This window comes from Platalea leucorodia (genome assembly GCF_965183815.1).
Source record: "Platalea leucorodia genome assembly, chromosome: 5".
Lineage (NCBI taxonomy): Eukaryota > Metazoa > Chordata > Aves > Pelecaniformes > Threskiornithidae > Platalea > Platalea leucorodia.
Genome location: NC_138827.1, coordinates 26,401,212 through 26,428,866, shown reverse-complemented (window position 1 = coordinate 26,428,866; position 27,655 = coordinate 26,401,212). Strand labels below are relative to the sequence as shown.

General features: G+C 37.6%; 1 protein-coding gene across 4 annotated transcripts in view; it reads right to left on the bottom strand.

The window, feature by feature from the left end:
• Positions 1–27,655, bottom strand: part of USP24 (ubiquitin specific peptidase 24) — a 67,288-nt gene that overhangs the window by 26,330 nt on the left and 13,303 nt on the right. For 3 of the 4 annotated variants that reach the window (XR_014228325.1, XM_082313430.1, XM_082313431.1), the window contains exons 3-36: positions 26,852–26,919; positions 25,355–25,498; positions 24,707–24,829; positions 23,788–23,823; positions 23,130–23,195; positions 21,521–21,586; positions 20,488–20,562; positions 19,557–19,715; positions 18,078–18,192; positions 17,437–17,540; positions 16,123–16,230; positions 15,530–15,625; positions 15,273–15,434; positions 13,318–13,425; positions 12,497–12,646; positions 11,586–11,717; positions 10,950–11,061; positions 10,620–10,696; positions 9,616–9,756; positions 9,410–9,463; positions 9,105–9,220; positions 8,313–8,379; positions 8,039–8,149; positions 7,535–7,633; positions 7,283–7,453; positions 6,551–6,636; positions 6,309–6,402; positions 5,891–6,046; positions 3,623–3,720; positions 2,786–2,881; positions 2,402–2,630; positions 1,288–1,447; positions 848–1,003; positions 210–280 (exon numbers count right to left, since the gene is read on the bottom strand). Coding sequence is in view for 3 of the 4 variants with exons in the window: in XM_082313430.1 (XP_082169556.1) it covers positions 210–280; positions 848–1,003; positions 1,288–1,447; positions 2,402–2,630; positions 2,786–2,881; positions 3,623–3,720; positions 5,891–6,046; positions 6,309–6,402; positions 6,551–6,636; positions 7,283–7,453; positions 7,535–7,633; positions 8,039–8,149; positions 8,313–8,379; positions 9,105–9,220; positions 9,410–9,463; positions 9,616–9,756; positions 10,620–10,696; positions 10,950–11,061; positions 11,586–11,717; positions 12,497–12,646; positions 13,318–13,425; positions 15,273–15,434; positions 15,530–15,625; positions 16,123–16,230; positions 17,437–17,540; positions 18,078–18,192; positions 19,557–19,715; positions 20,488–20,562; positions 21,521–21,586; positions 23,130–23,195; positions 23,788–23,823; positions 24,707–24,829; positions 25,355–25,498; positions 26,852–26,919 (3,806 nt within the window). In the remaining variant the exon portion in view is untranslated. The remainder of the gene's footprint in view (positions 1–209; positions 281–847; positions 1,004–1,287; positions 1,448–2,401; positions 2,631–2,785; positions 2,882–3,622; positions 3,721–5,890; positions 6,047–6,308; positions 6,403–6,550; positions 6,637–7,282; positions 7,454–7,534; positions 7,634–8,038; positions 8,150–8,312; positions 8,380–9,104; positions 9,221–9,409; positions 9,464–9,615; positions 9,757–10,619; positions 10,697–10,949; positions 11,062–11,585; positions 11,718–12,496; positions 12,647–13,317; positions 13,426–15,272; positions 15,435–15,529; positions 15,626–16,122; positions 16,231–17,436; positions 17,541–18,077; positions 18,193–19,556; positions 19,716–20,487; positions 20,563–21,520; positions 21,587–23,129; positions 23,196–23,787; positions 23,824–24,706; positions 24,830–25,354; positions 25,499–26,851; positions 26,920–27,655) is intronic. The other variant, XM_082313432.1, reaches the window with a different exon arrangement.

Genomic DNA, 27,655 nt, shown 5'->3' with positions numbered 1-27,655 from the left:
CCTAAAGAATGTAATACTTCAGCATTTTCTATCAACACGTCACTAGATACTGGAATTACTAACAATTATACAAAGGCTATTCATTCAAATACAAAACACTGTGGGAATACGTGTAATGAACAATTTTATCTTCAGACCATATTAAATGATCAAAGCATACACATTTCAGAAGTAAAATATTTAAGAAGTTTTCAGAGAAAGACCCTCACCTCAGCACTTGGCGATCCAAGCAGTATGTCAATGATGAAATCAGCAACACAAGGCAAATTGTAAAAAGATCCTAGAACAGAAGAGTACCAGGCTATCTTTTTCAAAATAATAATTTAATATAAGTCAGTTACAGTCTTGCATTAAAATACCACAGGGCCTAGAAGACATCCCCTCGTCAACACTGAAAAGCAGTAACGGCTATTTGCATATTTCCCCATCTCCTTCCCTCACCAGACTGGCACCATGTTATAACAGCATTTTCCTTCGCCCTCCACCACCACCATTGTTTACAGTTCTTGTACACAAAGGTTCAAGTACTAAACACTAGCTATGCAAACAGCAGCACTTACAGAATTACATACTTCAAAGCCAGTGCAAATATTTATATACTGGCAGTAAGTCAGCTTTTGCAGAACATTTCACTAAGGCACAGCACTACATGCCTTGTTTCATGTCACCTGTTCTTCAGTTCTGGAAAAAAAACCTGTATTTTTTAATGAAATTGCGTGTTTTTAACTTGAGCTGTCTCAGCTTACAAAGCTAGAAGTTTCTAATTATTTTGTACTTGTCTATCTCCAAAAGCCTTCCCCACCTTACTTATATTCCAAATAGTGACTAATCCAACTCTATTTTATACCTAGTTGCTGACTGCGTAGCTGAAGGCAGGTTACTAAGAGAGACAAGGCTTCTCCAGCAATCAGAGCATCTTTGGTGGATACGGACTGCTGTCTCACACAGATACCAGCGTGCAGCGCAGTTGGCTCTCCTTCGCTTCCTGAACTGCAATTACTTCCTGCATTAAGAAATGAACAAGTGCTGTAATCCATTACGTTTTTCAGATGCTTTCAGCTTCTGGTCAGTTCTCTTCAATTTAAAAAACTTCCCCAAATGCCACATGAATGTACAGCATTTTGCTCAGATTTGTGTAATTCAATCATATAATATCCTCAGTTGGGAGGGACCCAAGAGGATCATCGAGTCCATCTCCAATGAATTCAGCTTCAAGCTTCGAAAGTGTTCAATTAAGAATAAACAAAATGCTTTCTTTAGATTGGTTTAGAGACACAGCTAACCTACCTGAGCTGCTAAGTCTGTTTCGAATCCCAGCAGGAAATAAAGTGTTGCTGTCTTTTATTGGCTGACTGCTTCCCACGAGGTCCAGTCGTCCTGCAGCAGCAGCCCAAGAGAGTCGCATGAAGCAAGCCACTGTGGAAGTGAAATCATTCACCTCCATAGTCTGAAGGAACAAGAAACAGCAGTTACTCCTGCAATCTTCAACAGCCTTCACTAATCATAGGGATAAAAGGAATGTATCTTCTGGATCATGTCAAGTTGACATTTGAATTTGTTTTCCTCTCTCTTCTCTAAGCAGGCTCAAGGATACAAGAGTCTTTTTGTTCCAAGGAGAGATTAGTGTTGCTCCCTTAATTGGAAGTAGTTAGTTTTTAAATTCTCCACTAGGGTAGATACCCTTTTTACTTATATGGAGGTAGGCATGCTGATTTCAATTGTATCGATCCATTTGGGAAGCGCTGCCCAAGAACCTAACATAGCATACTTGTTACATTAACTATGAAGTTTCTTTCAACTGGACTCAACTTTCAAATGGGTTGAGTTCTTGTCAGACTGTTTTAGTAAATAGCCAGTCTCGGATTAATTACACTGACAAGCCTATAAAGGGAAATAGCATTTTCTTAAAGTACTGAAAATCAAAATTGTCTTTTTCCCCAGGGTACCATCAAGCAAATGTATTTTTAATGAGCTATTTGAAACAAAAAACTTGCCCAAAATTTCTAATTCAAAGAAACATGGACTATAAATCCCAAGTTCAAGCAGGAACCTTGTCCTTTCTACTCACAGAAAATTATCAAGAATAAAATCTCAGAGTTAAGTGTGACTGAAAATAAATCACAAGTAAGACTTATGTGTAGATCTATTTCTAGTAAGCACTTTTGGGGTACTGCTTCCCTTTGTACTGCCAAAATAATTTCTGAGACTATGTTAAAATTCAGATCAAGATGGGGAAGAGAGACAAGAGAGACTGATGGTCAGGATTTTCAGAGACTTTTAAATGAAGCCTGGGCAAGAACCTGTATAAAAGGTAGACTTTTGATTAAAAATCCAGGAGTTACACAGCTGTCACTGGAGATGACACCGCTACATCATCATAAATCACCAAACACTTCCTTACTTGTATGGCAACTCTTGCTGCTGGTATGATTTCTTCTACCCTAATGGAGGATCTATCAGACACAGAGAGCTGTCGGTAGGATGACTTCTCAGGTGTTCCACAAATGGACATCTGCCTACTTGCTTGTCGGCTGACATTACGGAAGGGGCGTGAGGACAATGCTTCCACCCCATCTTTAATGAAATCCTCATCCAGTAAGGTAGGCATCGTCTGGCCAACAAGCAAGAACCTACATTCACAAAACAAAAAGTTCAGGCTTATTTTTGAATGTTCAGAGCAAGTGAATGAAACAGAACTCAAAGTACCAATTAATCTTAAACATTACAAGCTGCGCTCTTAAAGCCAAGCAAGCAGCATTTTCTCTAATGAAAGGCAATTACATACCTTGCAAGTTGCAGGCAGATGGAATAGACTCCCTGTCTTGTTTCATAGTCTACTTCTGATGGGATGGAATCTCTCTGCATCACATTCACCACCAAACTTAAAAACAAATCAGTAAGACAGACTCCACTTGAAAATGTTTTACATTAAGAAAGAGCTGCAATTAATTTATCTCTGTTCTTCAGTTAAAAGTGCCAGACTGGAGTCTTTGGAGACTAACATCCCCATTTTCCCCTCCTACATCTACAGATGGAAGCTTTCTGTTCCTGCTGGAAAATGCTTCAGGATCTATGGGGCAGGGAGGTGGACAGAATTACTGAGAGCAACATATACTTGATAAATCTGACACAAGCACAAGCAGTACTGCCAGGTCTTCCAAACCACCCACACTGTGCCTCAACTCTTATCTGAAGGGTCTGAATTTTGGAGACTGCAAAATTTAATTTGGTTCCCACTGCACGATCTTTGATTGCTTAAAACGTCCACTGGTATCTATGCAGGACATACTGCAATGCACACACTTTTAAAGTTCAGCTGAAACACTTAAATGCTAACTATCCAAATATCAACTACCTTAATAACAGCTACACTTCACAAGCTTACCTGTGCCTAACTTTATTTTGGGGTTTAACAACATGTACTCTATTACATTACTATGGTAGCCACAGTAGCTTTTCAGACACTGGATAAGGAAAACATAGCTTTGGGTGGATTTCTTTTTTTTCTCTGAAAAAGAAGCTGACAGGTGTACTAGTGTGCTACACTGTGGAAATCAGAAGCCACGCAGAACTGCTAACTAAATGAAGTGTTATAAATTGAGTCAAGATTTTGAAATCTAACCTCAAACCTCCTGCTCTGAGGAAGTTCTCACAAAAAGACTTGGCACAGTTTCTTGCCATTTCATCATCTGCGGTTGGCATCAGCTTGGAGCTCAGTACCTAAAATAAATGAATAAATAAGCATGCATACACGCTCCCCCCTTAGTATTCTTTATCTGCTGAAGGTTAAAAGTGTAACAGAAAAAATCCACTACAAATGAAGCAATTAACAATACACTTACGCAAAGCTGTAGTCAGTAAAGAGAAATCGTATTAAAAATATTCAGGACAACTATCGCTATTACAGATATTTATTCTGTATCAAAGGGCATTTTTTTTCTCATTGCAGTTTACTTGTTAAGGGAAAGGATAAAGTACATATTCTATTACATGAAATGTGTTCTGGCTCAGTTGCTGCTCCTTAAGAGCCCAAATCTTTCTCCTTTCTAGATTTTCAGTTAACAGTATCCTATACAACACCCTACAGATGGCTTACTTACTGATTCATGCCTTCTGAAACATAACCATACTGCTATTATTTTTTTTTTTTTTAAAGATGGTCCGGGTAATTCTACGGACCTTATGAACATCACCACTGTATCATCCCTCCTGTTTTAAGTCAGCACTAAACTTCACAGAATGCAATTACGCTCAGAAACATAGCCATAAGGAAGTCTGCGGTTTCTGTGGGTCAGATCTCATGTACATTTATAATCAATTTAACTTCATTTTACATAAAGAAAAAACAACACAACACCCAAACAAACAAAAAACCTCAGCCCCTCCCAAAACCCCAGAAAAACCCCAGAATTTATTTACTTTATTGAAAAGTCTCTTTGGCATTTACAGCCAACAGTGCTGCATGTGGGAAAACAAAATACATCTTTTCCAGGTTCACAGGTCAGAAGAATGGTTTACAGAGTTCCAGGCATGAAATCTTATCACAACACTGCATGATATAACCCTGAACATCTGCAACGTTTCATTTTCATCTCTTTCACATTCTCTGCAAATTTCCTGTGCACATTTTTTCAGAAAGCAGTTCACACTGGTTCCCATATTTTCAACAGATCACCAGCTGAGGGGATAAAAAAAGCACGTCATCCTTTTCCTGACAGAAATCATCTTCCAATTGGCTTGACTGGACTTGAGGAACAAGTTCACTCACATAATCTACCCATCTAATCCAATATACTACTTCTTATCCCATGCCAGAAAAGCAAGCAATTTATTACTTGCTTTTATTATTTTCTCTGGCATAGAAGCAGCAGGTAACTGTCTCGTCATACTGTAATATAACCTGCCAGTTCAACAAGATACCCTTGCTGTGATATGCTAAACCATTTACTTTCAGTTGTAGAACTTGTCAACGTATTTCAAAGACATCATCAAGTATCTTTCATTACAGCTGCACAGAAAAGGTGGGAATCCTAACGCTGCAGTGTGATGACAGTGTAGGAAGATGAAGAGCTAACATTAGGCTGCAGAAACCCAAAGGAAAGCAACTACAAGAAAATTCCTACAGTAATCTTGACACACACTGGGAATGAAAGAGAATAACTTTGTCCACTGTTTTTGAAGCTGCTGGCAACCAGTCCTCCAAGCTCTCCAAACCATATTTGTAATGAGTCCTCATACACAGTGGGACCTGCGAGTAGAACTAAAAACTGTGCAGCTTCCTAGAGGTTACATGCACAGCTAAAACAGGCCAGAAGCTTCTGGGTAAAAGCCCTGCACATTTGGATAGTGAAAATTCTTCGCAGTTGAATGTTTCTCAAAAATATTCCTCCTTAGCCTCTACAGACAGAATATGGTAGACTTACATAGAAGGGAAGCTAGCATTCTTTTTCTTTCAAATCAGATCGAGCAAAACCGATCAAACTAAAAATCAGCTCCGATTAATTTTTTAAAAAGCCAACTTTTTTTTTTTATATATACACTAAAAATCACATCCTCAGGAGTTTCTGGAGATTCAAGCAGGAATTTTACCTAAACAGTAAGGACTTGGATGTTTTGTTGCTCCTCTCCACTTACTTCAGAATACTCCTTCCACCTTGCAAATCACAAAAAGAGGGGCCTGGCTTCACAGTAAAGTCCCTTTCTAAAGGGGTACTTTTTACCCGTTTCGTTCTGTGCAGAATTTATCACATACCTAAAAGCAGACTATGACATGACATTTGCATTTTGCACAATGACCCTGTCATGGTGGACTCCTGCCCAAGAAACTTAGAACTACTTAAGCCTTAGTGCTCAGAAACACAAGTAGAAAGAAGTAAGTTTGTTTTCTTACCTCTAAATTGTAGAGCACTCTGAAGGTGGACATGCCTGGAGCAAAAGATCTGAAAAGACTTTCTAGTATTGAACTAGCACTGGGCTGATGTTGGTGTTTTGAAGACAAGGATGGTGATTTTGAAGACTGAGAACTTGGTTCTGATAGCAGTGTTTTCTAGGAGGAACAAGCCACAGAAGAAATATTTTTGAGTCTACCACATTTTGTTGTAATTGGCAATACATTTCCTATAATCCCTCTAATAACCCTTTTGGCCTCCAGCTGCTTGGAAATCAGTCAATAATCCTTAACATGAGCATTATTTTGCAGTAGAGTTTCAAACCCTTCACGGATTATAATCCGACAGAGAATTTAAGAAACCTGGTAGTAAAATCCTTTTTGTTAAGCTCACCAAGATTAGTTATTGTTCAATCCATACCTTCCTTCCCAGGGAATCAAGCTGATCAAGAGCCTCTTGAATAGCTGGGTCAGTAGGAATCAAGAGCAGAAGTTTCCTCACTCGCAGTGTTATCCTGAAAAGTTATCAGAAGTTACTTGTGCAAAATAGGGCTCAGCCACACTGTGGGCTGGTGGATGCCTACACACTGCAAAATAAATAGCTATTCAAACTTTGCAGTGTGAGCATTTCTTCAATATTTAATAACCATTTAGTTTGCTCACCTTGGCTCCTCTAGATTGGCAAGCTGGTAAAGCATATCAAACACATTACACACGAGAGCCATGACTACTCCAGGGAGGGACTTCTCCTGAGAATTAAGCAGAAATACAAAGGTCTCTTTCTCCCCTCTCTGTTGCAAGTAATTTAAGAGAGCTCTTCACTGAAGCAACTGACCTAGATGCCAACCTGGCCCATAGAAATCCCAGCTACTTTCTAGACTGAAGCATTTGAATGTTTACATTACCCTCTTTCCCTTTTAACAATCAATTTTTGAAGTCAACTGTTAGTTAGGGTCGACATACAAAGCAGACCAGGAGTGATCTGAACATGCTAGTTGAGGCTTATTAGTTTTTTTTTCATAGTGCTGCTTTATTAACAGTGGAAATCTAGGAATCTCTCCCTCCGACAAATATACAATCTCAAAATTAAATCATATGGGTCTTGTTTGTTTAGAAGACCCTGTAGAGATTAACAAACACCAAGCAGGCTACAATAAGTGACAGAATACAGATTATAATGTCCAATCTACATGCATAAGGCAATTGTGTATTTGAATGCTTTGTTTCAATTGCAGTTTGAAAGCAAAGCCAGACTAGTAAAGACTGGATACTCAATCTGATGTGAGCAGCTTTTGTCTCATCTTGCTGTACCTCTTCCACCCCAGCTGTGTCTCCCGCAGCTATCCCCCCCTCCAGAAAACATCTGAGGGAAGGTTTCAGACTATTATGCTGTACCTGTTCCATTGCATAGGATGAACTAAACACGCTGCTGCTGTTGCTGGAACTGGTTGAGGAATCTGCAGAGCTTCCTGATGGAGTCCCACTTCCTGATGTTTTTACCGTAAGGACTTGTTCATCGGAGAAGCCCAGTTGGTGGAGTAGTTTCTGATCTTTGTTTACAGTTAGCTGCAAGAAAACATTTATCATTTAGTTCTGGAAAAGAGACTCAATTTCATAAAGAATGAGAATTCTTTGTAGTCAACATACCAGGCTGTCATTGGCAAATATCTGTATATTATCCACAGGCGAATTCAACATCTTTGCTACCTTCCACCTGACGCTCCCTACAGTTTCATTGCTATGAGCCTGTAAAAGTAAATGACAGTGGTTCATTAAGTATGCTGAAACAGTAAATTCCAAGAAGAAAAAAAGAAAAATCTTCCATTAAAGTCTTCCTGCTCCTCTGCCTAGGGTGGTAAAGGTATTGTCCACAAAAGAGACTGACAGGATAGGAGAGCAGTAGAAATGCTCCACCACTGACAGTAAGCAAACAACTTATTTCTCCCACCCCGGAACGATGATCAAAAGACACTTAGTCTACAGACACTTCCATTACAGTAGCCTTATACACACTTTTAATATTCTCAATAGAGTTTTCAAGTTGACTGGAGTCCTTAAAACCAGCTTATTCTGTTCAGTCCAGGCATCAAAAAACCCACGAATAGCTACGTGATCAACACCGCGTGACACACATAACCCATGCACACACACCTCTATGGTGAAGGTATCTTTGGTAGACTCGTATGTAACGTTAAGTGTTAAAAGATGTCCATGGAAAGAGGCACCATGAGGTAGAATAGTTCGGGGAACAGAGTAAAGGTCCTACAGGAAGAGAAGAATGACAATAAATACCACCCTTGAAAACAAAGACACGGTATGTAACAAAGTTACTAGAGTTGCACAGATTTAAATAAGTTTTACTATTTTTAACAATATTGGAAGTTGTGTTCTTAGCCTTTGCCTATTAAGAAATGACATATCTTACCTCTATTGTTATCACATAACGCTCTGCCAACAGCAGCAGTCTCTCAATTATTACAAGTTTAGTTGACCTAGAGATAAACATTGAAAACAAGAGTAACTTGTCTCAGACATTAATTTTCAACACCTACGGGTAACTACTATGAATTAGCTTTTTTCAAATATAATTCCTTAAACTTGGAGTTAATTCAGTTGAAATTAACTAGGAAAAAAGGCCAAGAAGCTTGTGTTATACTGCTCGACGTGTAGCCAGCTTCAGAAGAAGCTTCATGTTTCTAAAGGTCACACCCTGTGCTCATTATATTTAAGCTACACACCTTTGTGTATGCGTAAGTTAAGCTAGAGGATGAAAAACCATTCTTTTCTCTCCCAATTAAAAAAAACAAAAACAAAAACCAAATCCCGCTGCCCTGGAAATATTATATGACTAATAGGCTGGTAATAGTCTGTGGGTTTTTTTGTGGGTTTTTTTTTTTTTTTGGTTGGTTGGTTGGTTTTGGTTTTCGGGGGGTCGGAGGGGTGTTGTTAGTGGGTTTTGTTGGTGGGTTTTTTTTGTTTGTTTGTTTTGGTTTGGTTTTTTTTGTTTGTTTGTTTGTTTTTTATTTAATTAAAACACAGTTTTTTCAAAAAGTCTCTTTGGAACTCAAATTGCATTGTAATTGGAATACTCAATTGAGAAACCACCAGAATATATAACTACCAATACTGAGAATTTTAATTAGCATTCAAAATCATGTGGGAAGCAGCTGGGAGCAAATGTCTGCTGTCATATTTATTCTTTCAGAGGCATGCCTACCTGTAAGGAGACTGAACTGATGTTGCTACTGTAGGCATAGCAGTTGCTGTAAGCATTTTTGTAGCTCTTGTAACCGCATGTGTTAACGTTGGACCGCCAAGTGCAGAGCTGGCTGCCTAGAATACAAAGCAGAGCATAAGTGCTGTTTTACATGGACAATTAATATGTCCTGGAGAGCTAAGAGGACAAGAAATATTTGTGGGAATAATTTTTCTTCTTTAAATAGAATTATCATAGTCAATTATTCTAAGATGCAAAACTGAAAAAGGCTGTAGGTACAAGAACAATTAAAATTTGTCCTTTACCTCTAATCGCGTGTAGCAATCAGCAATAAATTTCTTGTGCAGTGATACTGAATCCTAAAGGTAAAACGTACAAATGAATTAGAACTTAAACCAAAATCATGGGAATTACTCAAACTGACAGAACCCAACAAGTTACACATTTTAACATGCAGAGTATCAAGGCTCTACGAATGTCAAAGCACTTTCATGTACAAATCTATACCTACCTTTTTCAATCTAGGAGTTAAATTAATATAGCTGTAATTTATTATCAATTGAATAGCTTCATTGGCAATTTCTTCATCAGGTGATTCCATTGCAATCTTCCAAATGAAATCCATCCCTATTAATTCCAGTTTTTCTACACTCTACGGAAGAAAGAACAACAGTAAAACATGACTGGAATTCTTACACAATAGTGAGTTGAACCACAGGAACAAAACAGTCTTCCATCTGCTGGAAAAGCATCATTTGACCAATTATTTTCTTTTCCAACACGCTGCCAAGCTTTGGCACAGTGCAAAGTGAAATCAATAGCTGCAGATTTGTATATTTATACTAGGAAAAAATAATTTGTTTACAGGTAGATAAACCAGTTCCAAAGAACACTCAATTGAGCCAAAAGAAAAATTAAAAACTTCAAGAGCACAGAGAAATTTAATCAGGAATGGAATTTGTTTCACAAAGGTCAAGATGGTAAATAACCACATAATAAACCATCACAAAACCTACTATGATAATTGGCAAAAAATTACGCATTTGAAGTTAACTTTCTGTGATAAAGATCTAAAATGCCTATGGAAAACTACTTAACATATAACCATTAATTTAACAAAAACATTGAAGGATCATAGAGTTAAAAGTTATTGTAGGTTAGAATTTGAATATGATAAGCCTAAACCTCTTGTAAAGAAGAAAAATTTAAAAAAAAAGGGAATATTTCCCTGCATACTAGAATTAATGATTATTAATAAAAAAGTAGTCCACTCATTCCTCCTGCAAAGTTTTAGAAGCTACATACCAGCTTCCAGCTACCAACTGATGAATTTTAACTGTCCTAATTCTGGAGTTTTAGCTTCAGAATTTAACAATGCTAATGGCAGAAGGACAATCTGCATATTGATACAAACATGACAATGTCAAACAGCTGCTCAAGAATCCTTGTCTCACCTCTTCTCATCCCCAAGATGCCACAGATAGTATACAAGAAGGAACTTGCCAGAACACTCACCAGTTGAGTTCCTTGCCTCTTTAGTCGATGGTCACACAGGTTCACGTTTTCAAAGAAAGTCTTAAATAAGCTAAAACCTGAAAGCGAAAAAAGGTGCAAGCTTTTTATTCAGGTCAGGCTAAGTTTCTATGCTTTTTTCAAAAAACGGAGATATTAAATACAGGAGGTGACCTTTTGCCTCTACAACTATTAAAACTCAAAATGATAGAAAAAGACCCCTTTATTATATTGATTTACAGAACTGTTTGGATATTTAATTTGAAGGCTTAGGAAGAAAATTTCTGGTATATATTTCAAAACCGAATCTGTTGACCAAAGCCATTTTCTTACCATTCATAGTAATTTCATATGACTCCAGCTTAAGAATTTTCTCTTTGAAGAGCTGTTGCTGTACATCACTCTCTAGATCATGCTGTCCTTTTGTAAACCACTCAAAGCACATCTGTGAATGAAAGGCAGAGTATTTTTACCCCATTGTCATGGTAAATATTTTAGTTTTATACAGCATTGGAAAACTATGTCACATACTACAGTAACTCATCTTACAGAAGTTTTATCTACAGCAAGAGGTTCAAAATCTAATCTCCTAGTAACCTCACTTATTATACAGGCTGTATTGCAGCATTAGGGTACTTCATCTTCATAGTCATCTTTCACCCACGTAATGGGTGAATGTCTCTTTTATGACTCCGCAAACTTGCATGTATCCCTTTTCAAACCAGCATCCATAAACCTGCAGCTAATCTCCTGGCCAACATTCCTCCTTCAGTCAAATTTAGTGTTAAAAGAGCATCCTAGTCATAAGTGAACACTTAACAGTGGCTCCATTAGCTTACACAAAGCATATAAGAAGCAAACACAAAAAATGCATTATGTTTCACGTGCCTCAACAAATACACGTGCTATTCATGATCCATTAAGATTCACGCTGCCATCACAGACACCAACTTTTCAAGTTTTTCTTACCTCTCGATCTAATTCACAAACATCCTGGCCAGTTACAAGGCATTCCCAGATCTCCCTGGCACGATTCCAGCCCAAATAAAGGGTGGCTTCTTGCAGAAAAAATGCCAAAAATTTTAGATGTGCCTCCAAATACTGAGAAAGAGGAAACAAAAACTCAAGCTTAAGACTTTTTTCTTTCAGAAATAAGAACTCTGAGCATTATTTTTATTTTTTGCAAACTTAGCTGTCAAATAACAGTACACTTTGCGAAGCCTGGAAAACAGAAATTGTTTCTGCAGTGAGATTTATTTCTATTTTACACAATTTTTAACATTACTTCTTTTTGATTACCTTCTAAAAAGGAACATTGAAGTCCCCTTGGATTTGCTATTACTTTCCTGATATTGATATTATTTGACACTAGTTACTAAGTCACAACTAGTGTGGAAAAAATAATTCTCAAAACCTTAGCAACAAACTGTTACAAGGTATCTGTGTGTGTGGCTTTCATGTCGTAACTAGCAAATCTGTTTCAGGGTTCAAGAGCTTCACACCACAGTCAAAGGTAGAGTCTCTACAAGGGTAGTTGAACTGAAGCGGGGGGAGAAGCTGGAAGCTGCACAAGCTTGGAGACAGGAGGTCCCGGGGTGGGGAGATCTATCTCTTGACCAGTTAAAGACTTTGCTAAAAAACTTGTAGATTGTGATGTTTGCTCTCCCTTGCTCTATAATATAACAACAAGGCTACAACAAGCCCTAATAAATAAGTGTCAGAACTATAAATAACAACTAGTGTAATTTTTCACCAGAGAGAACATACATACCAGTGAATTCCAAAAACGAAACATCACCTAACCTTATGCAACTTGGTCAGTGATACACTACATCATGTTTTCAAAAACCTAAGGTAGTAAGAAATTCAGGGTTCAGTACCTCCCGGTAAGTGTATCGGCCATCCACTAATGTTGCTCCAACAAGCCCTCCTGGACCGGCCACAGATGCAGCCAACCGGTGGCATGATATTAAGCTTCCTGTCACCAACTTCACTATTTCAAAGTTTTTCTTTAAATCTTGAATAATGCTCTTGGCACAGAAAAAAAAAAAAAATAAAAAATCCAATCTTGAGAAAAGAGGTTTTTAAGAAAATACATAAACAGGCACATGTACACAGCAGTCTGCTCTTCTACAGACATGTTTCTCTTATCGGAAGGCGTAATGTTCCCCCCTCACCAGAGTCAGCTGTATCCCTTCCAAGCATCCAAAGCCCCCTGACTTCATTGTTTTCAGCATGTGCTGAAATACACGTGCTGCAGACTGCAAACAAAGTCCCACACCTCCGCTCAGCCACTGTATAACACGTGCGACTTGCTAGTATTTTAGTCTGTTTTCCAAGAGTCAATGTCAATTCAATTACAAAGCAGCTGGGCTAAACATTAGCCATCGTTCATTTCTTAACAGACATGCCTGTTAATTATTCTACAAAAAGCTGAGAATAAAATAGATTAGTCCTCCCAGCAAACAGATTTATACATATATATATACACACACACACACACAAATGGATGGCACACAACACAGCATCTCTACTTGAACAGTTTGTTTATGCTACATCACTAAACTGTACTTGTCAAAGTGTTTTTCAGTTTGTCCCGTCCCCTCCCGCCCCCCCCAAATTCAAACTTCCATGTTCTACAGAAGCAGAGCCACACACACATAACAAGGGTTTCAAAAATCATCTCAGCATATATTCTTACCTTGTCTTGTTTTTGGTAAGTTTGTTTAATAAATGAACGTGTGATTTCATGGAGCTGACGTAATGCTGGCACCACCCACACAAATTGAGGATTATTGTGCTGGGATGACTAGTAGTAGGAAAGGTAAAAACAGTTACACATGTGTACATGCTCAACAACAAATTAACTTTCCTCTTAGAAATTTTTAGGCTTCTAGGAGTCTATCAATGCCGCTGTTTCAAAACAACAGCTCCTAGCTCTGAAGGCTTCAGTTACTTGTTCCTGGTCCCTTTCCAAACAGACTCAAGGTGCCCCTTCTTCGCTTTCTACAAAAGTCCTTTGACACACATATATGCCATTTTGCTATCCTTATTATTAAGCCCAAAGTACCACCTCCTTGCTAGAGAACATGCAAATTAAGTAGACAAAAAGAACTCAGTTGCACCAGGTAGAGATGATAACCACCACCTTCCTCGATTATGGGAGATGAAGCAGGTCTGTTAGGGCATAAAAGGGCAAATCCAGTCAAATGACGTTATTGCTAAAGCAAGAATAATAGAAGAAAGAACCTGAAATACTACTGAAGGTTAAGAGATGAGAAGAAATTTCTGATTGGTGCTGCAAGGAGCCCTCTGATAGGAAGCAAAGGATACTTAAGCTGCATTTTGAAAGAGATCCTACAAAGAATAACCCTCCTACCTCATTGTTAGAACTGCTCATCACTTTTCTGGGAGGCTTCATTTTCTGTAAAGTTTGACCACACAAACCAGTACTGAGGTTGCTTGTTCAGAGAAGCGATGTCTGCTTTAAATACTGACAACAACCAACACCACCTACATGCTTAGGGAAATTACAGTAACCTGCCCATAAGAGAGCGCTCTCTACTAAAGACTCCCTCATGTATTTGAGAATGCTGCCTCAATATTACATTCCCTCCCAGCTTATGGCTTCATTTCCCCTAATGAAGGAAAATAAGAAAATTATGTATTTCTAAACATCTGTTGTATGGTCACCCCAATACCTTCCAGCCTACAATGACAGCTTTCCTTTAGTGTTCCTCACTGCAGCACCTCTGTTACGGCTCTTGCCAGAATGTAATTAAAAAGAATGCAAGAACAAGAAAGGACAAGAGAAGATCCAAAAGAAAAGACTGCAAGTTTTACAGAGATTGAGAACTCCAAGTTTGAAATCCATATTCATAAACACACCCACACACAAAAAGTGTGACCAATATCAAGAAGCAACATACTACGCCTCCTAAACAACTAAAACCCTTTACAGATGTTGCAACACAGACAAAACTTAATTTACCATGAAATAAATGAATGAAAAAAGTACAAGCCTTTTTTATTTACGGGTATACTTCAGACTGAAAAAAAAGAAGACAGGAGCATTCCTGCAGACCTCAAGAAAAACTGCCTGCTATGTGAACAGTGCAGGATAGAGTATATGCAGTCTTTTAAGCCATGTACATCTCTGCTGCTGCCAGGAAACACCATAGCACAGGCAGCTGCGGGAATAGCTTCTTTATGTTAGATGAAAAGAATTTAAGTATTTTATTAAAATACAAACCTACTATGATTTAAATATCAATTTGCATTTTGAGACTTAATGGCCATGCCAGAACACATGCTTAACTCAAACAAAACTAATTTAGGTTTTCACATGAAAGGGACAGTTAAAATACTGACATACCTTTATAGTGGTTCCATTTGCAAATTCTAACCTTGGGCCCATCCGTGTAGTTTCCCATAAACTGATCACTCCTTGTGCTGAAAATTTGCTTAAAACAAAGGCAAGAGACTTACTATGAGTCTCATGGTCAACAAACTGGCTCACACAAAGCCTACCCCTCTCATGGACTCCCCAAGGTAAGAACTTACAGATGGGACACGCAATTTGTGCATCTTGAAAGAAAGGGCAATGTCAAGGCTAGATAACGTTTCATTTTGGAAAAGATAAAATAATAAACCAACCCTCTTAATATCCTCTATGCATTTGATGATGTAGCTTCTTTTGATTGCCTCTTTCACTGCATAGGCATCACTGAGGATTGTCAGATGTTCCTCCAAGGCCTGCTGAATAAGACTACATGGTAATGTTGGAAGATGAGCCAGCTCCCAAAGTACCTCCAGAACCTAGAGGAAGAAGTGCAAGATTAGTCAGGACCTAGGAATTACAGAGACTAGCAACCCTACGTTTAATAAAGGAAAAAAAAAAAAAATTCACATGCCTTTCCAGTGGTTGTTTCCACCCGTGCTTCTCGACCAATGCGCCCTATCAGGCTCAACAGCTTCTGTCGCACTCTATCACTCTCTGTCTCCCAGCTCTGTGTGGCAAAGAAATAACATTCACTATTACAGCAGCAAGCACTATCAATCTGTTAAGTCTCAAGTGTACACAAAAAATGCAATTTACAATTGTTTTACTACAGGAAAATCAAAATACAAACAAGTATGTTTCCACCATGCATATTTCCTCATTTCTGTTACTGGGAGTTATAGTACTAATTTGCCCAACTCTTTTTCAAATATAACTAGAAGAGATTAAATATAATAATAAAATCTCACTGAAGTACCTTAGCACTGCCTACATAATGTACTTAAAATCTAAGTCAATTAGCAGTACCAGTAGCACATCAGGCTTTTGGGTTAACAAAAAAAAAAAATTAGTACTAAAAGTGTTATTTCATAGCCAGTATTATATTTATATTTTTATATAGAAAATATAAATGTATTCAAGGCATTTGTCTTTTGGTAGGCTGGATGCACAAGTATATCTCATCAGTTCTCTTCCTAAGGAATGCAAATTCCTGTGAAAACTTACCTTTTGGATTAGGACAAATAAATGATTGAGCTGATCAGAGCTAAACTTCACAGCAGCTGCAGCAATAATGGTATGTATGTTTTCAATCACAGTGGAGGATTGTCCCGACTGAAAAGAGGAAGGAAAACACACAAAGGTATGTTTTCATCCCAAATGAGACAGAGAAAAATCTTCATGTAAGCCTTATCCTACTATTCATACTAACGAGAAAGAATAACAGCTTTTGACATGTTAGAAACACAAGGCAAGAATAACTGTCTCTGCTCCTCATTTCACTGGTAGAGAGGTCTTTGGAAGTAATTCTAAAGCAGGAAAGAACAAGTTAGTCTGCCATTATTACAGCAGCTTCAAGATGCTGCAATGGCACATACCACCGTAAGGTGTGGTGCCAGCAATACAAACATCACCATTTTTATTGTTTGGTTAAGTTCATGTGTGGGGTGCTCCATCCCTGACACTCTTGAAGGCTTTACTCAAAAGTGAGCAATATAAAATCTCCTCCCACACTGATGGGAGCACCATGGTAACAACAGCCAGAAGGGGGGAAGAAGTACTGCATTTTATTAAAGAATAAAAGTGAGTGAGCTAGAATCATACTTCAGCTCTACTAAGCAGGCAAGACTAAGCAGGCAAGACTTGCTACCATGCCCGCACATACAGCAGATCTGACAGCATTCAATGAGTTTAGTCAAAAACGTCAACATTTGGACAGAGAGGAAAACTATTTCCTGCAGTGATTATGTTTCTGGTCAAAATTTCCATGTGTCATTCGCATTAAGCAGTCAAAGCACCTTTCCTACACAGTGATAAGTTGAATATACATAAAGTGAATGTGAAAAGATGACTTGTCAGTCAATTATATGTATGTACAGGAAGTCAAACGGGAATTCAAACAGTTTGAGCCCACTCTCTTTAAAATCACACTGTGAGCTGCATTCAAATTTTTACCTCCAGCCACGAAAATTAATATCCTTAGGCATGGTCTTTGGTCTAGACAAACTCTATCACCTATTTCAGGCTGACAACCTCTTATTCCAAGCCAAATATTTTTGCAGCCCCTTAACACGTGTTGCAAAGAACTGAACCTCATCATAAGATTTAACAGCTGTGTTACAAGAAATTGCCAGAACACTTGATTTTAAATGGTAAAGGAAGAAGTAGAAGAAAGCCTTTGCATTAATTATACTGTTAAAATCTCAACACCTCCACTTTGCAATAAAGAGATGCCTATGTTATAAACCAAAAAATTCCACCACTAGAATGTCTGCTTTTGTAAGACAGTCTAAAAGCACCTCCCTAGTCTTGGTTGCTTACCTGAATTCTCCAAATTTTAGTGAGCTCGTCTAAAGATAATTTACTGCCCAGCAGTTCAATAATTCCCTTTATACGATCACAGTATTGCGCTTGGTCTATATTACCTATGAAACAAAGAAAGGCAACTAAATTAACATATTTAAAACAGTATTAGATACATTAAATGCATAAGAATAAACAAGTTCTTTTAAAAGGCAGAAGAATAAAGTTATCTTCATTTGAAAATTCTTTTTTTACTGTTACAGACAAATCTATCAGTTCAAAGAAAAAGAAAAGGCTCCTTCCATTTTTATTTTGTTTTACTTCATACATCTGATAGCAGTTCACACCTATAGGGCCTTACTACTTGGAAAAAACCACAAAACCTCTTTTCTCTCTTTTCTAGGGGCTAACAACACAGAAAGATAAACTGAGACTAAAAACCCCAGGTACAGCAGAAGACATCTACACAGATGTCAAATAGAGGCCTAGATGATAGTAGCAGAATTTGCAGGGTTTTCCTTACTTTATTTTGAAGACAACAAACACCTTGAACTCCTTTGTTAATAGTGTTCCATTAAAATATATTGAAAGGGACAGATGAAATTTTTAAATTTAAGACATTCAAAGCACATGCCAAAAGTCTTTGTGAAAGTGCTTACCTTCCAGAGCAATTGACAGGACAGAATTTTCTACTAGCCAATTTAGTAATCTGTCTGTATCTATTGCATTCTTCACTGACTTGGATACAGTGCTGTCTTCTATTAATTTCGTTACCTAGAAATTGCAAAACGTGAGATTCTAACAATGATTCCCACATGCATTATACATGCACACAATGAAATCTATTCAAAAGGCTTACTGCGAAGCTTAAAAGTGAATCCTGAAACATTCGGAGCACAGGAGGTGTTTGTGGGGTTTTTTTGGTTGGTTGGTTTAGGGTGGTTTTTTTTTTTTGGTTGTTCGGGTTGTTTGGTTTTTTTCCTTGTTTGTTTGTTTTGGGTTTTTTTGGTTGTTTTGTTGTTTTGTTTTTTTTTTTTTTTTAAAAGCTGTTTAAAGGCAAATTCCTAACCAGAAACACCCCCTTGTCATCAGTCTCTGATGCAGTAGATTCTTATCCCCAGTGTGACACACAAAAGCTGGCCTGTGCTGCCAGGTATATTTCTACAGATATAGCAGAAGTAGGTTATCTCAGGCTCCTGCTTGTTACACTCAAATCAGTGTCCTATTTTTTATCCAATACAGAACCAATACAGGCTCTCGCTCTAGGGAGAAAGAGTACATTTCTGCTAAAGCCTTAAAAAGCCACATTTTTATAACTTCACCAAGGATACATGACATTTATGATTAAGAACAAAACAGCAATGAGGTTTAACATCTCAATTTTCCCACAGCTAAAGAAGCAAAAAGCATAAAAGAGGGACTCTAGAATACCTTACAATGTCTGTATGCTAAAAGAAATGTCTTTTTTTGGGACACTTAAATTGTACAAGTTCTGGAAGGAAGAGATGAATGAACAACTCTATACTTGAATCACAACTCCCATGAAAAATAAAATATTTTCTTCTTCTACTTATATCTAAGATTCTAGCACAAAGAGCCCTGGTCCATAAACTCCAGCTCCTAGGTGCTACTACAGTGTCCACTTAAAACCATAATAAAACCCCCTACAATTACACAGTGTAATGATCTGATATAACAGAACTGAGACACCAATCTAGTATTAGGTCCCATTTGTCCCGAACCCGTCCCGTCCCGTTCCCCCCCCCCCTTTTCTCTCAGTGAGGAACAGGATGCTCTGAATTATCAGGGTTATCTCAGAGTGAATATTCAATGAATAGCATAGACCATTGCTTATAAATCAATCTGAAATTGCAATTCTTAGAAAAGGTTCAAACTATGTCTGGTTGTTTTCTAATTGGGAAGCCATGGTCCTCGCAGCGGCTACTAATATTACAAACAACTCTTGTCATATTAACTTGTTTTGGTATTTATTACGAACTAAGCTTTTGCTAAGGCAACATAATTTGTCAGGAAATATTGCACCATTTCTTTCTTAAGGTTGTGGTTTCAATGACTTACTAACAACCCATCCCACCTACACACATGTACATGTACACACACACACAAAACAAACCTACTTCTTTGAGGGAATTCATTTTTGCACTGAAGTGAGGAGATTTTAACATGCGCAATAGAATGTCCAGCCGTAAATCATCTACAGCAGTTACCAAATCAGGTTGGAAGCGCATACACAGCAGTTTGATACCAGACAAGAGCTCAGGGATACTGACTAGTCTCTGTGTAAAACAAAAAAAAGAGGACAAATAGAAGCATTGCTATTTTTGCTATTCTGTTTCAGACTTCAATGATTCACAAAGAGTAGGTTTAGTGACCCAATACAGACTGTTTAATCTGTGAAATGCAGTACCATGTACATCTGAAAGTATTACTTGTACACTAGAAATTCTAAGACAACAAAACATTTGATTAAAGTGGACTCTTCTGCTACAGATTTGGTACACTAAATTGCTCCTCTGTAGTTACACAACCTATGCATACTTTCTGGTTTCCAATTAACAATGTAAGTCTAAATAAAAAGTAAACACTCAAAAATTGAATAGACCTGAATCCCAAATTCAGGGTAATACAGGACGTAGTTACAAGTTACATGGACATTTTATCAACAATTACCAAATTCTCAGAAGCAAACAGCTAATGCAACAGTCACATGCACACAAGTTACAAGAATTTAACAGACTGCAAAATAGTAAACTTCTTCAAGTCAGTTAGAGAAGTGAGTGTTCTGTACACTTCAGAAGGGGACCAACAAAACCATATTTGATAGCAACAGCAGCAAAATATTTTAAAAAGGGGCATGACATCAGACATCTACTGAAAAGGTATTGAATGGAATTGGGTAAATGTATTTTGTTCTATGTCATTTAGTCAAAATTCAGAACAGGCTGTATTTTTGCCAGTGAAAATAAAGCTATTGTTCTAGGCTACTTTGCCAGCATTTCGAAGACACACAGTAAGTTCCACCTAAATATTTAATATATAAAACATTACCTTGTCTTTCAAGTCCTTCTCTTCTACGTTCTGTACATATTTAATCATTTTATGAATGATTGGATCCAGCATGGGCTAAAGAACATGAGAAAAGGCATGACAATCATTTTACGTTTCCTGAAATCAATTACATTACTCAGATCTCGCTGCAGCGAAGCGAAATACGTAGCTGAAAGCTCACAATTATCTTGGACATAAAGCAATGCCTACAACATACATAAAACTATCCTGCTAGGTATGTCCAGAAAAAGAAGCAATTAGAGAATAAGCCATTTCAGACCACCATAATACAGGTTTAAAAAAAAAAAAAAAAGAAAAAGGAAAGATGCACTTTCAAAGTGCATCAGTTATTAGATGCATATGCCTTTCTGACTCCCAGTAGCTTCTAAACCACCTCCTCTTCAAATAAAGACTTTCAGTCACTTATGAAATAAACGGTTTTTGTTAGTGAGTGTAGGTGTGAAGCCTGGGGTATATTTGCATGCACAAATATATCATGGTGATTTTTTTTCCTGTACCACAATTTTTTCCAGTGTAAACTCTCATATCCATGTGCTTTCATCAGCCAAAAAGTGAAATTTAAAACAAAATCCATCCATCAAAGCTAGATTCTTCTCCCACATGCTTTGCACTGATGAAGCTTACTAATGGCAGTGGCAAAGTTTCTCACTGTTGCAGATGTAGATAAGTGACTGTGCTTAGACAATGAATCTGAACATTGTCTGAGCCCTCTATCCATCACCATCAGGATGCTCAAAATGATTCTTGTACTTTATGCAAAGTGAGTTTTGAAGGCTTTTTGAATTAGTCACCAGTTTCACACCAACACAGTTGTAAACTAATTTTCAGTCCTCTCTTTTTTCTAATTCCTATGATAAAAAGAACTGTTTCTCATGTGGTTGTCTTTCTGATACCATACTGCCCAATATCTACTTTAACACAGAGAGCTCCACCTAAATTTGAGCAAACTACTACAATCACATTTCAAGGCTTTACTATTTGCTGAAAAGAGCTCATAACAAAAGCATTTTACCTGTACTACAGACGAGTTAAGATATTCTGCACAAACTCCAAATGGTTGAACTAATGCAGAGATTGCCTGAAAGAAATACAGCAAGTATTTAGGTGCACATATAAGAGGCTAGTGATCTATACCTTAAAAGGCAAATGAAGGTGAATAAGTATTATTTATTTCATACAATAATTTCCAGTCATTTGCTACAAGTTGATTTTTGTGTGCAACTCCTTTACAACAACACATGGTTCAGGAAAGAGATTTACTCTATGGCATACAGTAAGTGTCATATGTTTTTGCCTGAAATAAAAAATGCCTTCCCAGTTTTCACTAATCTTGGTCCTCTCATCATTCTGTTCAGTCTTGTCTGTCTAATCCTGTTTCAGTCACACGAGTAAACAGACGGAAAGGGACACATCACATTTTGGTTGCTCTCTACAGAAATGAGAAGTGTGAATGCAAGATTTAAGGTTAAAACCATACAGCAAATTTCTTCCCCAAAGCATTAAGGAGGAGAAAGCTTTTGTAAGTGTGTCATATACATGTCAAGATCTCTTCAATGCATGATTTTATTCTTATTTACTTTATACCCGAACTATATACCTATACTACCCAAACTATATTTGGGATTATATACCCAAACTATTCTATGATCCTATGATTTTTCAAGTAATATCTATCATCAAAAAATTAAACATATGAAGAATTTTTTATAATAAATAATATCAAAATTAGTTTCTTATCACACTGGATCAAGAATTGTGAAATTGAGTGAGCACCACTGCAATCAAAGGCCTAAATTAAGTGATGCTGAACCAGACTCCCTTCCTATCACAAGCAGTTATTAGTCATTAAACAAAGTCAAAGTTTCTATTGCAGTATCAGGATTTAAATCAAGTTTCCTTATTCTTCTGTCATGCTAATATATGAACCTCTCTCTTTATAAACTAGCAAATATCAATACTGCAAGAAAAGAAGTTGAATTCTCTCCAAATGGCATTTCACTGAGAATACTGAGGGACAAGATTCTAAATGACATGGCTTTCCCTTAGCCTCCTTGTTCTTCAAAGCTTGAAAGATTGTGAAGTCTCCTTAATATAGGTTAGGAAGCTAAAACTAAATAAGTGGGGCTTTGTCACCATAAAAAGTTTAGAACTGTTGAACCAGTCAGTTTTTAGACACAGCTCTTGAAAAGTTGCTTAGGATTAGACAGCATCCATCTTTCTAAGGATTTTTTTTCCTTAAACAATGATTTCTATAATAAATGACAGAAGTCAATTCACTTGCAGCTAAATGCAGCTACAGCTGAAGTAAACAGAAAAACAGGGACATACTTGTGAATTTACAGTGAAACTAGACTGATTGATGTCTAACTGGAAGGCTGAATGTTACCCAGAAAGGTACACTAACCCTTCCTCTTTTCTGTTAAGTCTCAAAAGCTCTTCAGTCAGGATTCTTATGCACAACCTCATTTGACCTCCAGTCTGACAGCACTTCTCCAGGGCTCTGTGGGAATGTTGCCCCAGTACCAAAGCAAAGGTAAGAGCACTGCCAAAAGGGATGCTACTGGTTCTACATGAAGTCTGTAATGGAAAGGGAGAAGTCTCATGACAGAAGATGAACTTACCCCAAGTTCAATATCTTCTGAATTGAGTTTGGACTGAATTGCAGAAAATCCACCCAACTCTGCAAACTGAAATAAAATAATCAGTATTATGTTAGTGAACTACAGTATTTTATCTTTTAAGTACGCACTTATAGACAATACTCCATTGAGAGTTCCTGGGATGCCAGCAAGTATCCTTTATTGTGGAACAGCACATTCCACATAAGCTTTATGTTTTCATGGGAATTCAGGGGCACACTGGGGAATGCAATTATACCTGCTACCAGTTTAAACATCAAGCCAGAAACTCTGTCTTAGGTAAAAATGGATATAGGGAAGAAAGCTAGACCACGTATAGCAACAGCTGACTGGTCTAACACATTTGACTGGGAAACAGCACTGCAGCCTAAGCTGAGCTCTCGACTTCCTCTAGTCATAGCTATTCTGTTAGGGTAAAGGTGCTTAAGGGAGAAGGCAGCAACTCAACAAAATTTATTTAGCAAGGCCCCTTCCCTACATGTAGGCAGGATAAAAATCTTAAACTATATTTTTTTGTGGGTGTCACAAAAGTGAAGAGTGGAAAAACAAGTCAGCGGGGAGGGGGGAAGAAGAAATTATCTCTGAAGCCCAATGAAGTCAAGTGACAAATAACAATTCTGCTTGGTTTACATTTACCTACCCTGTTTACCAGATCCACCAGCCACCCATGAGGTTCCTTGAACAATTAAAATATTAACAAATTAGTAGCTGTAACAATCAATGCTAAACATTCACCTTCTGAAACAGAGATTTGGACAGACACATTCAGCCCATTAACCCACACCCCAAATGCATGCACTGTTATTTCAAAGAAAACAGCAATGTGTTTGTAACAGCTCCTTTACTAAGCATGTAGCTGGAGCTCTGGGAGGTTCTCATTAGCATCATCCTTTTTTGGACTCTGCTTGACACCACTGACCATGTGCTGTGGCAACAGTATGCACTGTGGCTGCTGACTCACAGGCAACTATATTTATAGCACATTAGCAGCGTGGAGCATTACTAAAGAACTTTTCCCAAAGCAGCAGACGTAGAATTTTCTTTCTATGGCCACAAACTTCTTTCCTGAGGGAGAGGTCAACACCACCAAGGCTCCTTTTTTAGGCCCACCCATCTGGAACAACTGTGACAAGACAGTGCAAACCTCAAAAACTGCCTCCTTGCCAGCATGTCTGACTTAAAGATATCCTATCCTTGGCTGTCAGAAAAGCATGAATTCTCTGCTAGAACTGTACACTTTGAGTTATCCTGGTCATTTCACACTCAACAGCCAAACAGATGTCAGTCCTTAGATACAACAGATCTACCCATCCGATTGTTGTGATACTTTAGACACAAAAGTACACCAATTTCTAAATCCACCCTCTAGTAGAGAACTGGGACAATCTGAGAGGACAAATTCATTTCTACAGACCAACATATACTGAAGATCTATTTGCTGTAATTCTTGGTGACACATTTAAGCTTTCTTGTGTTATAAATACCTACTAATCAAACAATCTTTTCTGAAACAAACACATCCACCCTAAAAACAGGTTTTAGGGCGTGGCCATGCTCACCTTCTGAAAAGTGGATATGGGCGAGACAGCATGCATGTTCCCCTCCCCGAAGACTTCTGCCCAGTTTCTCTGGCATACCTTCATTCGATTCTTGAAATGATATTCATTGTCGGGGTTAAATGCCTTGAAAGAAAAGTCCATGGTAATGAACAGCATGGCTTATCGAGATAACTTTTGAGACTGTCATAATGCCTGACTTTTTCACTTGAGCATTCTCCTGGCTGACAGTTAAAGATCTAGCAACAAATAAAGTTTAACAGAAGACCCCTGCTCCTTCCTCTTAGCTCTCACTGTATAAAGCATTCTGAAGCTTTCAGTCTGTATAGACAATACCCAATGATCATGTGCGCCAGATACCTGTATAAAGGGGGAGATGAACTCAAAGTACCACTTCTAAAAAATAAACAGGGAAGTGACAGCAGACAGCAGATGTGGGGTTTTTTTTTTTGAGTGCTAATTTCCAAAGTTTTGAACAGCACTCACCCCTTTATGAATTGCAAACTGGATGTTAAAAATCTGCACCAAGCAATGCCTGCAGATTGTAAGACAATATACTACAACTTAAACATAGTTAGAAAAAGCAGCAGCAGCATAAATATGAAATGCCAAATACCCCAATACTTGAAACTGCATCAAAGAGTCAAATACCATTGTAAGTACACCAAGCAGGCCCACAGGAATAGGGTCTTGTTTCACTCTTTCTGCAACCAGGTCCACTAGCAGCATAAGCATGTTGTATATTCCTTCATGGATTTCAGTTCCCCATTTGTGAACAGCACTGGATGTCAACAGCTAAAAAAAAAAAAAGTAAGTTTTTGAAGTTTGAGCACAATCACAAAACAGGAGAAATTTATCAACCGCTGAGACTGTTTTCAGAGCAAATGTTTCCTTAGAGTGTACTAAACACTGTCTGGTGTGTTCTTCAGATGTTCTTTCTACACTAATGGCTTAAGAGTTAATTAACTTCGTAATTTTGTCGGGGAACACCTTAAATCACAGTTTATGACAGAAAATAAAATGTAGCAAAGCAAACTGTTTTCCATTTCCACGCATTAGTAAAGACTGTAACCTTTGCAAAGAACAACTAATATGCAAATAATTTGTTTGGAGATTAAAGACAACTATTAAATCTTCAAGGAGGTGTGCCACAAAGCTGCACTGATTCAGCTGTAATAACTGTTTACCAGTTCACACTTTTTGAGCAGTTTCTATTGGAAAACAAAGCACGTGCCATGAAGAGAGAGGTATTTAATGCTGTTTTCCCACCTACTGAAACATGTTCTTTAGATCTGGTCTAATGTGGTTGTTTATAATGGATATTAAGCTTCCATCTGCAAATTTCTGCTAGCTGTGTCTGAACATAAGCAGTTAAAAAGCTTAATACTTTAAATACAATTACTTTTTGTACCATTTTAAGAAACAAGAGAGTTTCTTGCAAATATTTCAGCAAATTGTAATTCAGCCCATTCTGAACTTAGATTTCTACAGACTATCCTTCTGGAGGAGCAATCTACACTGTTCATTTAATATGCAAAAAATACCAAGTGATTTAAAAGCATTATATGTAAAGTTATTACTCTAATAGCCAAATGGAAAACATTTTTTCCCCTTAAATTTCTATCTTCCTTAAATACACTTATATTCTCAGTATTTTAAGATTAGGGCTGAGTAACTTTTTAAAAGGTGTATATATATATGTTTTTATACAAATTCTAAACAGATCACTCAAAGAGGTAAGAAAGAATTTAGCAACCCTCTAAAGAAGGAGCAGAAAGAATAGAATTAAAGGAAATCTGATTCTGAACTTGCCATTAATGGCTGTATCCAAGGGTCTTTAAACCTGTCTTTAGGCTCCACTAATTACTACAGAGCTCTTCATATAAGAAAGAAAAAAAAAGGGGGGGGTGGGTGGGGGGAGGGACGGAGAAAAGCTATGTGCCAGAATTGGCTAGGATTGCAGAACTGGGACTTTGTATGATTTTAATCTAAGCCTATGTATGATTTTAATCTAGGAAAGTAACCTGTGATTTTAATCTAAGAACATACTCACTAGTTACCATAGTTTCTGAAGTCTGGATTATAAAATGCTATTTCCACCATGAACAATGCAAACAAACTTTGAATTGGTCTACTGTACCTACTTACCTTTTTAAATGCTTCAGGCATGCATCTGTCCATAAATCTCTTGCAATTCTCATCAGAATCAGAAAGACCTTTACAGAAAGGAGAGTCCTTTTTTAAGTATTTTTAAAAAAAATACTTTTTAAGATTACCTCAGGGAGCTCATCGCAAGTTTTTGGGAACATCAACCAAAACCAGCAGTAATAAATGTGCTACTGTTCATTCATACCTAGCATGCTTTTTCAGCCACAAAAAGTGTGAGTCAAAAGAACTTGCCTTTTAGAAATAAGAAGTTTCCCAATGTTCCATCTTTTACAAATTCTTCAAGCATTATTAGCATCATAAGTATTTCTCCCTTCAAAGTTTATAACTTATACTAACTTCGCATCAGTTCTGTTGCTTCACAGCCTCCACCCAAAACCAAATCTAAGTACACTCTTTTACCACAGGTTAGAAACAAAGCAGCAAACCAGAACCACCTAACAGCTTCCATTCTTCCAACAGATTATAACCTCCTTTCAGTCTGCCATCAGGCATGATGGAAAAAAACTATCTTGTACTCTTATTATATACCAGTTGTTGGGCATGATACCTCCGTAACACTTGTAACCCCAGCCAAAGTACTGAATACAGAAAAGTCAAATTCAGGTCTAATGCAGTATAAGCATTTCACTAGGGAAAAACAACCAGTTATACAAGCATGGTACAACATGGATTTAGATGACAGCTTGTTTTTACGAATGGAAAATAACCAGCACAATGAAAAAAAGAGTCAGTAATTCAGCTCTGAAAAACAGTAATTCCTACAATCGTTAGAACATAAAGAAA